Genomic DNA, 13,137 nt, shown 5'->3' with positions numbered 1-13,137 from the left:
ATCAGATGGTGATTTTGTTGCCTCTTTTCTTGAGTTGGTACCCGGCATCCATCTTCTGTAGTACTTTTGTCATGGGAATCATGGCTACTACGAAGAGTAGTGGGGACAGTGAGTCGCCCTGGAAGATCCCTCTCCTGATATTAACCTCTGCTAGTCTTATTCCAGAGCTTGTAAGTATTGTATTCCAGTTGCGCATTGTATTTTTGAGGAAGCTGATGGTATTTTCCTCTGCCCCATATATATTTATTATTATTATTATTATTATTATTATTATTATTATTATTATTATTATTATTATTATTTTATTATTATTATTTGTCGTTGGAATTTTAGGTTTCGGAAACTTTTCAAAGCAAATCTACCTTCCTATTTTTGACACATTCTGAGATTCATATGTAACGAGGCGTGATCCGACCTCCAGCTTACTCGGGACCCGTTGAAGATTTTCCGTTACCTCATAATAGATTTGCAAACATTATATTCCTAACTTAAAGTGTTGTGGTCTTCGTAATTAATACTCATAATTAGTACTACTCATACTAACCGCAGGGATTCAATAAAAAGAACACAAATTAAATACGTTCATATATTCTCAGTTATAAGTGGAAACAAAATAATATAACAGAAGTATAACCTGTAAATTCAGTGTATCAAATAAATTCAAACGTGCTGAAAATCTACGGACAAATAGCTCGTTGTTTCACAAACGAAAATGAAAAAGAAAATACAGTATTTTAATTAGAAATAATTTTTCTGTATGTTTGATATGCACATAATTCATTTTTTTTAATATTTTCATTCTAATAAATGAATCATAAATATCTTATCTTGAATTCTTGTATCTTTAACTCAATGCGGAGCACCTTTTTTAGACCTTTTTGGACCTTTCCTACCCACACAACAACAAAAACAAAATATTTTGTAGGCATACTCCTCGAGTAAGGGAAAAATATATACATAGTCAATTTCAACCGCTAAGGGTTGAAAATAATCTTGTGCATGCCACAGTTCTGATGAAAACCAACCTATCCATGAATTTCAAATTCCAATTTCATAAGGTCCTCTTCATTATAGGAAATCCCATTTAAAAAGTATCACAAGAATTTTATTAGTAGAATTTAGCATTGCCGGTAAATATTATGGTGTTGTAGTGCATTTTTTTTCATATCGTACTTTATCGTATAAACCGTACTTTTTTATAGCTTCAAAATTTTATGAACAGGCTCTAATATACAAAAAGTACAAACTATACATTTTTTTAGCTACAGAGAATTATATAAAAAGGTTCTAATGTACAAAAGTACAAATGCTCTTTAGAATTACCAAGTTTTATTACTGACGGACGTGGAATACTTGATAAAATTGACAGGGTTAGAACAGTTGTTGAAGATAAGTAAAAGGCATTTTACCTTTCATGCTTGTTATTCGTCTAGTGAGTGTATATATATATATATTATATATATATATATATATATATATATATATATATATATAAAAGAGATCCTCACGTGAAAATGAAAGAAGGAGGTACCAAGACTTTCAACTTTTATTCCAAAGTCATCTTCAGGGTACTGAACAATTTTAAGAGAACAACTTATAGTTGCCTCCAAAGTGCCAAAAAATCATTTTATTGTCACGAAAGATTAAGTAAGTTTGAAATTGAAAATATTTTAGTTTTGCCATACCACTGTGAATTTTATCAATTGTACGTAGCCTGAAATGTCTGAATATAAATGTTGTTTTTAGTAATAATTTATCTGTCAAGAATGCATTGTTTTGTAATAAATCAGTGATGACAACAGGAGGCGTGTACAAATTAACTGCTTTGTTTGTAATTTGCCTTATATTGGACAATCTGGTAAGGAACTAAGTAAGAGAGTTACACAGCATAAATATAATGTACGGGTTGCGAACGGTTCAAGTGCCATTTTTTGTCACGTGAGGGCTTTTGAACACCCTATAGACTGGAATTCAGCTACACTCGTTTTTAGAAGTTCATCAATGCATGACAGATTGTTAGTTGAAGATTGCCTCATCAGTTCTTTTAATAACATGAATATGAGCGATGGTCTTTTTAAGATGGACGAATTGTTAAAAAGTGTTATTCTTGATGATTTAAAAAGCTAAACAAGTTGTTAGATATTTTACAAACAGATAGTTTTGTACTGTGATTTTAGTAACTACATATTTCCGTTAAGTATGTCTTTTGTTTTGAACAATGTTTATCTGCATACTTAAGTAGTTTGTTGACTTGTTTTATAATTTGTGGCCTCATGTTGCTTTCTTGTATAAGTTGTTCTCTTAAAATTGTTCAGTACCCTGAAGATGACTTTGGAATAAAAGTTGAAAGTCTTGGTACCTCCTTCTTTCATTTTCACGTGAGGATCTCTTATATACTTCACCCACGGGACCATTGTGGAATTGCAAGATATATTATATATATATATATATATATATATATATATAATATATAGATATATATATATATAGATATATATATATATAATTATATATATAGATATATATATAATTATATAGTATCTATATATATATAGATATATCTATATATATATATATATATATATATATATATATATATATGATATATATATATATATATATATATATATATATATATTATGTAGATATATATATATTATATATATAGATATATATATATAATATATATATATATATATATATATATATATATATATATATATATATATATATATATATATTTTGTCGCGTGCCAGCCGCGGTTTCGTTGAGTCCAAGGATCAAGATTTCAATCAATTGACTAGATTAATGACGTGGATCAAATTTGGATGCCTTTGCAACACTTACTAAGTAGTGACTACAAAGGGCTAAAGAATTGGGGTTAACAGTATACTAAACTTCGAAACTGGTTTCGTCAACTAGGTAAACTGTAAACTAAACGGTAAACACAGTTTAGTTGGCCAAGGGTTTCGTCTGCTAGGTAATCGGCGGACGAATGCAAACTGTAAACTACAGTTTAGTTGGCCAAGTGTTTCGTCTGCTAGTTAAATCTGATAAACTAAACTGTTAAACTACAGTTTAGTTGGCCAAGGGTTTCGTCCTGCTGGTAAACTTGTAAACTAAACTGTAAACTTCAGTTTAGTTGGCCAAGGGTTTCGTCTGCTTGGTAATCGGCGGGCGAATACAAACAAGATGGCGGCCGTTCGTTTTGGCGAAAGTTTAGAAAGTCTGACTAGTCGTCGTAGCATGTTCGGGCAGGGGGACCGTCGGGTCCGTGAACTACTTACCGTGGCGGAGTGATTATGGGCCGGGCAAAAAGGTGTTGCGTGGCCTGGCCAACTAAACTAAACTACCCATATGTATAATAATATATACTATATATATATATATATATATATATATATATATATATATATATATATATATATATATACATAGAGCTACAATGTCCTTTAATATCTAATTCGTTCTTCCTCGGAATTAACATATTTTCATATATGCTTAACCGAGGGGGAATTTTTTTTCACGATAATAGATTTGCCTGGTCCTGGGCGCGAACCCAAGAAGACATTCAACTCTAGGAACGTTTCAGTTGAAAGTTTTACCTACCCCACCACCGCGAGGTAAAAGCTTCACTGACGTTCCTGGATTTGAATGTCTTCTGGGTTCGTGCCCGGGACCAGGCAAATCTATTATCGTGAAAAAAATTCCCCTTCGGTTAAGCATATATGAAAATATATGAATTCCGAAACTAGACCGAATTAGTTATTAAAGGACAATTGTAGCTCGATGTATGTTTACGAATCACGAATGGTAATGTGAAATGACATATATATATATATATATATATATATATATATATATATATATATATATAATTAGCGGGAAAAAACGCTGAGAGGATACACGTTAGAATGTATATTTTATAATTAAAAGTTTATCTTGATGAATATGGTTTTCTATAACGTCGTTTACAGTTTTCTATGGCTCCCATTACGACGTATACTAAAGAGTACTGAGTATCAGACTTTGACGATGATAAATTGCATTCATATGTATCGATATTGTGTGGAACCACAGAATTAAGTTGTAGTTTCATCATTACTCATAAAGTCTTGAGCATTGTTGTCTTGTCGCAGTATATTAAAGTTTAATTATCAAGATCTTCTTCGGTTATGCCGCAGTATCAAGAAGCATTACGTAGTTACCTATAGTTTACGAGCAATGAACATCAGATAACTTCGTGAATTCCTTATATTTCTGCAGCTGCCGGTGAACACTTGTGTACAGGTTGAGACGAAAAAAGCATTACAAAAAACAATCATTGTACAGGGTATCTCAGTTGGGTTTTCAGTGTCATATTTAATATTTTCATGTTTATCGATGTTCCATTGTTCGCATTAGATTTGTGTGCAGATGATTACAGTCATTATTTATTCTCTAAGGCCTAGTTTTTCAAGATCACGATTTTATTTTCTGCCAGTCCAAGTTTTCCAATATTTCAAAAGCAGTGTCTTTTCTGAAGTGATTCAAAATCATTATTTTTTCTGTTATTCAGAATCATTACTTTTTTCCTATATTCCCAAGGTGTGTATGGCTTTGTATGTTTGGAAAAAAGGCGGGAACTCCTGCCTCGCTCTCTCTGATAAGTAGGTACCTGCTAAGTTCCCTGATATAAACGTCATGTGATAATTATTTATTATATGATTCAACAATTTTTTTTTTTCGTTTTCATCGTAAACACCGTTTTTTACAGATACGACGTCCAATTTAGTTGTTAGTTTTAACCATATGTTTCAGTTGATTGCTAAGATTTTCAGTGAAGAAATAGAAGAGCCGGATAAAAGAATCGATTTGAAAAGGAAATTAGATCTTTGCACTTGTGTCGGCGGCATTTTGTTATGAAACAGCTCGAGGATCTGTAATTATCCCATGAAGACAGCTTCTAGAGTCTTCAGCATTTTACTCTCAAAAAAAAAAAGGTGGGGGGGGGGGGGGGGGAGTCATTGACAAATTAAAAAAAAGGTCAATTTCAAAATCAAGGAAGATAAAAATCAAAATAAAAAAAGGTCAAATTCAAATTTAAAAAAGGTGAAAATCAAATTAAAAAGGATGGACTTCAAATTAAAATAAATAAATTTTAATTTAAAGTAATGTACCTCAATAAAAAAAGTGTTCAAATTGTTTTACTTGTGCAAAAAACAAAAAGCATAGCCTAATTTTAAAAATGTAATAATGATGGAATTCTATGCACGTCGACAACTGTTCCTAGTCCATAGCAAACTCTGCCATTCGTTAGCGCCTCAGTGGCGTGGTTGGTTTGGTGTTTGCTTCTCACCTCGGTGGTCGCGGGTTCGATTCCCGGCCATTCCATTGAGGAGTGAGAGATGTGTATTTCTGGTGATAGAAGTTCACTCTCGACGTGGTTTGGAAGTCACGTAAAGCCGTTGGTCCCGTTGCTGAATAACTACTGGTTCCATGCAATACAAACACCATACAAACAAACAAACAAACAATTATTCGTCACAATCATACTTTGGAGTTTTTGTTCCCTACGGTTGAAGTATGCAAATGGGCCATAGTAGATTCACATCAGCTGTGCATTTGATGTCTAGGTCACTCCCTTACGACGTTCCTGATTGGCTGTTGATAAGCCAGTCACAGGGCTGGAAACTCTCAGTCTCTCTCGAGAGTTCACATTGTCACATTGTATGATCCACCTCTCCTGAGGGATACTTCTTTCAGGGAAGGTGGAACATACATCCTGCCTATGTGAACCCTCGAGAGAGACTGAGAGTTTCCAGCCCTGTAACTGGCTTATCCACAGGCAATCAGGTGCGTCGCAAGGGACTGGCCTAGGCATCAAATGCACAGTTGATGTGATTCTACTATAGGAACAGTTGTCGACGTGCATAGAATTCTATCATTATTACAACATTAAAATTAGGCTATGCTTTTTGCTTTGTGCACATGTAAAACAATTTAAGAAAATTTTTTTATTGAGGTACATTATTTTAATTGAAATGGATTTATTTTAGTTTCAAGTCCATCTTTTTTTAATTTGTTTTCACCTTTTTTAAATTTGAATTTTATCTTTTTAAATTTTATTTCTATCTTTTCTAATTTGAAATCGACCCTTTTTTAATGTGAAATTGACATTATTAATTTGAAATTGACTTTTTTAAAAATTAGAAATTGCCTTATTTTAATTAGAAATTGACCTTTTCTAATTTGAAATTGATATTTTTACATTTGAAATTGACCATTTCTCATTTTAAATTGACCTTTTTTTCATTTGAGGGTAACAAGCTGTAGTTGCTGCCCAGACAGTGGATTCCATGAGTCTCGATTCTAGACCCATGAGAGCCGTTTTCTTACGTGTCTTATCCATCAACCACCTGCGGGGAATAATGTCTCGTTATCCTAGCTCTTATTGCAGAGTAATGTCATAACGATATTTGTTTTTGGCTTCCTATAGAGAACAGTTACCGCTGAGCTCAGTGATGAGTTAACTGTATGATTTTCGAGATGAGGTACATAGTAAACAGGAGCTCCTAACATTATAAAAAAACAAAATCGTGTTTGCAATTTTGCACGAATAATGCGATTTAAAAAAGCGAATACTATATATAACAGTTGAATATCACGTAATGTTGGAATGGCTGAGTATTTTTCGCCATACGTCTCTTTTATTGGAATTTTGATGTTCGGTCCAAAAGCTTTTGGCTCCTTTATCCAGAGCGAAAGTTTTCCCGCCAATGACGTACAGCTGCGCCCTTGCCTGCACGCGCCTGATTTGGGCGGCTTGGGCTACCAGCCCCGTCGTGTACACGTCCTCCAGCCACAGCAAAGGGACGCGAGGGGCGTATTTCAAAAGACGCCCCACTGCGCTGCCGCCCACCACGTAGGCGGGACCCAGGACAAATGGCGGGAAGACAGGTTCAGGGTATTCGTCCTGCAATGCAGATGATGCCCTTTAGAGCTGAGGTTCTGATTAGAGAGATGTCAGTTGTACTAATAGAATAGTTTTGTACATACATTATTTATATTATATATATAATAATTATATGTATATATATATATCTATATTATTATATAATAATAATATATTATATATGAATAGATTAGATATATCATGAGGTAATATTAACTATGCGTTCTTTCCCGTAAGAGAAATCGAACATCTTTCTACCGTCACTTATAGTCTCATACAGTCTCATGTTTCGTTATGCGCCTGCCAAAGGGATCTTTTATTTCTTCCGAATGATCGTGTGTAAAGGTGGATGAGTCTGGTATAGATTTATAAGCAGAATTGTTTTCCCAGTATGTTCGCATGTCAATAATCTTACTGTCAAAGGTCAGCTGAGGCGTGAGAATGACAGCCCTATCTCAAGAAAAACTTAATACAAAGCTATTTGCATTAGAATTCAATCAACCAGATTAGCTTGTGCTTATAATTACCAATATCCTACCATAGACACGGCCCACTTGTGTTTTCTGTGCGGTGATGGCATAGTTTCCAGGCAGCCGTAAATCCACTTAGTGGCTGCATGGTTCTTCTGGCTCTTCACAGACCGATTGGCGCTGTCGAGGATCATCTCTTGGTGGCTGCGAGGCAGGGACCCCGCCAGGTTTTGAGTAGACTTTGGAAAAAGAAGGCAGTCGTTACTATATATTATATACATATATATATGAAACAACTTTTACTTTGTAATATAATGCACGCGGGAATGCAGCTGACTGTACTGTTTCTACAGACTTTTACGTCTGTGATATAATGCACGTGGGACTGTAGCTGACTGTACTGCTGAGAAACATTTGAATGTAAAGAAACTCACATCGGTGATTATATGAAATATTATCCCCCAAGAAACTTCCTGACAGTTAAATAATTATTAGCTAGAAAGATTTGGAGCATATCGAAAAGCGAGATGAGTCTATTATTTTCTTCTGCCCGGCGATGTTAGCTGCTGATGTATGTTTATCCTCATTTCATTTTTAAATCGTATGGTATATATATATATATATCTAATTATATTTATTTTATCTATATATATATATATATATGAATACTTGCCATCATGAAGTATATAAAACGTAATGCTATGTATAAATAAAGGTTTTTGCCACCGCAGGAAAAAATGAAAGGAGAGAAAGCCAAGAACTTTCGGTCTAGCACGAAAGTTCTTGGCTTTCTCGCCTTTCATTTTTTCCTCCGTGGCAAAAAACCTTTATATATATATATATATATATATATATATATATATATATATATATATATGTATATATATAATGTATATACATATATATATATTCATGTGATTACGAAGGCTTGCTCACCATATATAGGTAAAGGACCCCACGCCCCTTTTTCCATGAGGACGTAAAATATATAATAAAATAAAGATAGAATTTAGGCCAACCCCTGGGACTTGTTAGGTCATTCAGCTCTGAAAAGGAAACCAACAGTAAGGTAGTTTGAAAGGCGTAACAGGAGGAAAACCTCAAAACAGTTGCACTATGGATCAAGTGTTTAGGAGAAGATGGAAAGTCAGATGGAAGAAAGGGAATGTGAACGGAGGTACAGCAAAGGGAAAGAAAGGGGTTGCAGCTATAGGGGCCCAAGAGACGCTGCAAAGACCTTTAAGTAATGCCTACAGTGCACCGTGTGAGGTGCACCGACGGCACAAACCCCTACGGGGATGAAAAATATACATAGATGTACGTGCATCTTTATTTCGACAACCTTTGGAACCCACTCGGACCGCTCTCTTGAATGGGTTTTAAGTCGTTACAATGAATGTATCAGAGTAGAGAAGATAGTTTCAATAAAAGGAAGAGAGAATAAAAATCCAATGATCTGAGCCAACGTTATTGGCTGCCAATTCGAAACCTTCGTAGTGTTTATATAGTTCGTTCATAAAACTGCTGGGTTTTCAGTCTGCAATTTATCAATTTGAATCTTTTCGTAGATGTGTAGAGGATTGAAAAGGTGGTTGGTATGGCTCTGGAGGAATGGAATTTTAAGTTTCAACATTCCTCGTCTAGTCCGGAAGTTTCATCATTCCTCAACATTCCTCATCTAATTCTAAAGTTTTAATATTCCTCATCTAGTCCTGAAGTTTCAACATTCCTCATCTAATTCTATAAAGTCAACATTCCTCATCTAGTCCTGAAGTTTCAACATTCCTCATCTAATTCTATAAAGTCTCAACATTCCTCATCTAGTCCTGAAGTTTCAACATTCCCTCATCTAGTCCCGAAGTTTTAATATTCCTCATCTAGTCCTGAAGTTTCAACATTCCACATCTAATTCTATAAAGTCTCAATATTCCTCATCTAGTGCTGAAGATTCAACATTCCTCATCTAATTCTATAAGGTTTCAACATTCCTTATCTAGTGCTGAAGTTGTAACATTCCTCATCTAGTCCTGAAGTTTCAACATTCCTCGTCTAGTCCTGAAGTTCAACATTTCTCATCTGGTAATGAAGTTTTAACATTTCCACATGTATTCCTGAAGTTTCAACATTTCTCATTAGTAATGAAGTTTTAACATTTCCCCATCTAGTCCCGAATTTTTAATATTCCTCATCTAGTCCTGAAGTTTCAACATTTCTCATTTAGTAATGAAGTTTTAACATTTCCTCATCTAGTCCCGAAGTTTTAACATTTCCTTGGGAAGCGTAGATATGCGCACTACCTATTGTGGATTGTATGCAACACTCGCTTTTACTCTTCCTAGTTATCAACATCATCGAAAACTTTTTTACGTCAGATGTTTTCCTTCTGAGGTTAAATATAAAGTTTTCTCCACGTGGTGCACCGTAGGCGTTTCTTAGGAGTCCTTGCAGCATCCCTTCTGCTCCGTAGCTGCAACCTCTTTCATTCCAGTTACTGTACTTCCGTTCATATTCTCTTTCTACCATCTGATTTTCCACCCTCTGTAGCAGTTGTTTCATAGTGCAACTGCGAGGTTTTCCTGCTGTTACACCTTTCAAACCTTTTACTGTCAGTTTCTGTTCAGCGCTGAGTGATCTCATAGGTGCCAGCACTTCGCGTGTATTTGTCTAGATCATTTTTTTCAGTGTAATTTTCTGTTGTGACCCACTTTAGTCTGATTCCTAATGCGTAGAAATTCCATTTTTTCGTGTTTTTAGCCCTGAGGATGGGATTTGTATCCCGAAACGTTGGTGGTGGATATAAATAAAGTTGTAGCTGAAACTTCTGCTGGTCATAGTGATCATGTTTTATATATATATATATATATATATATATATATATATATATATATATAAATATATATATATATATATATATATATATATATATATACCTATATATACATCTCTTACATTTTCACCGCATTGTAATTACATCGTAATAGATCACATCGTCAGTGATTTCATCGTAGGGTTTCTTTCACCGCAAAAAAATAAAATGAACAATAATATATAGTTCACTTGTTTTTTTTCTGTAAAACGCCCAAGTATTACTGTTAAAGAGTTGTTGATGAGATCAAAGTATCTAACTATCTAACTAGCAAATGGCCTAACTATTATCAAATGGCCTGCTTGTTGACTTTTCCCAAACAGTACGTAAAAAGGAATATACGAAATGCTAGACACCGCACAGCACAAATTGCTGCAAATCCAGAATGTTTACTCCAGTTAAGCATTTCTCCGCTACATAGGACAACACATTCAAATCAGCCATTCCTTCTGTTCGACAATGATGATGGATCAGACCGGATTATATTATTTTCGACTCGCAGAAATCTTCAGGTATTATCTAGTGCAGGCAATTGGTATGCAGGTGGGACTTCCAAAACAGTACCGCCTTTATTTAAACAACTGTACACAATACATGGTATCATGAAAGGTGACGTTTTGCTTCTTGTTTTCGTTTTTATGAGTAACAAAACTGAAGATAGTTACAATAACCTTTTGTCAGAACTAAAAGTTTTAGAGCCAACTTTATCACCAAGCATAATTATGACTGATTTTGAACGTGCAGCGATTAATGTTTTTAGAGAAATTTTTCCTAATTCAAATCAAAAAGGTTGCTTTTTTCCACTTCTCACAATGTTTATTTCGATCCATTCAATCAAACGGTCTGCAACAGGTGTACGAAAGTGATGCCGAATTCGCATTAAAAATGCGTATGATTGTAGCCATTGCATTTGTTCCTGTCTCCCACGTGGTTAGCACTTTTCAATATTTAATCGACAATAATGATTTTCCTGAGGAAGCCCAAGATGTCTTAGATGACGTTGAGGATGCCTGGATTGGAAGGCCAAACCGTCCCATAGTATACGTCGACCCCCTCGCTTTGATCATGTGCTTTGGAATTGTTTTGATAATTTTTGTTCTTGAAATATTCTTTTAATATATGCACTATACGTATTTGTTTGAAAATAAATAATAAAAAAAGCTTTTTAAAGAATGTCGCTTTCTTTATTATCCTCTTTTTTTCTTAAGACTGATTAACTGAGTTAAAAATAAGACTGGCGTCAAACAACTAATAATCATCGACGCTAAAAGAATCATTTAAAAATAAAAAGACATTTAAAACCTAACACTAAATCTCTCTCTATTTTTACTTATGAAATGAAACAAATCATGCTTTATTTTTTGCGGTAAAAGAAATCGTAAAATCATGCTTTATTTTATGCGGAAAAAGAACCCTTACGATGACATCAACGACGATGTGATCTACAACGATGTAATTACAATACGGTAAAAATGTATGCGATATAATTACCATGCGATGAAATTACCACAATGTAATTACTGCGATGAAATTACAGTGAATCATATATATATATATATATATATATATATATATATATATATATATATATATATATATATATATATATATATACACCTATATATATCATAAGTATAACGCGGAAAATTTTTCTGAACGCTAATCCATCACTATTTTATTGATTTATAACAATCTGGCGTTTAAAAAAAATCAGTATCCACAATGTGTCTCACAACTATTGTGCGTCACGTATCCTCATTTTTTATAACATATGTGCTTTTGTGTGTGTGTGTGTGTATGTAGCGTGTACGTGGAACTTTTGAAATGTCCAAGCTGGGATCAGGCAGGTGTAACCAACCAGTGCGATTTATATTTTTGTCCCAGTATTTTTGTTGTCAGCTGTTATATTCCGTGAAATTTAATTGAATTTTTTTCTTTATTATTTTGAAAATACGGAAGTGTATTCTCTCTCTCTCTCTCTCTCTCTCTCTCTCTCTCTCTCTCTCTCTCTCTCTCTCTCTCTCTCTCTCTCTCGTTGTATTCGTATGAACGTACCGTGTTTATAGCTCAGACATTCCTTAAACCCAAAAACAATCCATAACTTGATAAAGCGCTTCAGTGGCGTGGTTGATTTGGTGTTTGCGTTCCACCTCGGTGGTCGTAGGTTCGATTCTCGGCCATTCCACTGAGGAATGAGAGGTGTGTATTTCTGGTGATAGAAGTTCACTCTCTACGTGGTTCGGAAGTAACGTAAAGCCGTTGGTCCCGTTGCTGAATAACCACTGGTTCCATGCAACGTAAAAGCACCATACAAACAAACAATTGATTAAATTATATCTGTTCACCACAAACGTTTCTCGATTACCTCGAAGGTTCATTGCCCAGATGAAAATATCCCTTTTTACCCGAGACGTTCGTTGTTTGCCTTATATATTCCTTCAACTGGTGAAACTATCACTATTTATGTCAAACATTCCCTAACCAGGTGAAAGTATCGCTACAACTATTTACGCCAAACATTCCCCAACCAGGGTGAAAGTATCGCTATAACTGTTTACGTCAAACATTTCCCAACCAGGTGAAGCTATCTCTATAACTATTTACGTCAAATATTCCCTACCCATATGAAAAGATCGCTATCACTTATTTACAAGATCGCTATCACTTATTTACATCAAATATTTCCTAACTAGGTGAAAGTATCTATATAACTATTTACATCAAACATTCCCCAACCAGTTTGAGAGTATCGCTATAACTACCAACCAGGTTGAAAGTATTGCTATAACTATTTATGTCAAACATTCCCTAACCAGGTTGAAAGTATCGCTATAACTATTTACGTCAAACATTCCCTAACCAGGTGA

The 13,137-nt window shown here is 34.5% G+C and overlaps 1 protein-coding gene across 2 annotated transcripts in view; it reads right to left on the bottom strand.

The window, feature by feature from the left end:
- Nucleotides 1-6,069: 6,069 nt before the first annotated feature.
- The window catches only part of LOC135200796 (beta-1,3-galactosyltransferase 5-like), a 35,590-nt gene continuing 28,522 nt past the window's right edge, over nt 6,070-13,137 (bottom strand). Inside the window, exons 7-8 of one of the 2 annotated variants that reach the window (XM_064229443.1) lie at nt 7,473-7,643; nt 6,070-6,955 (exon numbers count right to left, since the gene is read on the bottom strand). In XM_064229443.1, the coding sequence (XP_064085513.1) occupies nt 6,644-6,955; nt 7,473-7,643 (483 nt within the window). In that variant the 3' untranslated portion in view covers nt 6,070-6,643. Of the gene's footprint in view, nt 6,956-7,461; nt 7,644-13,137 lie in introns of both variants that reach the window. The other variant, XM_064229444.1, reaches the window with a different exon arrangement.

This window comes from Macrobrachium nipponense, chromosome 27 (assembly GCF_015104395.2).
Source record: "Macrobrachium nipponense isolate FS-2020 chromosome 27, ASM1510439v2, whole genome shotgun sequence".
Classification (NCBI taxonomy): Eukaryota; Metazoa; Arthropoda; class Malacostraca; order Decapoda; family Palaemonidae; genus Macrobrachium; species Macrobrachium nipponense.
The sequence above is the reverse complement of the archived record's forward strand: the minus strand, read 5'-3'. Positions and strand labels throughout refer to the sequence as shown.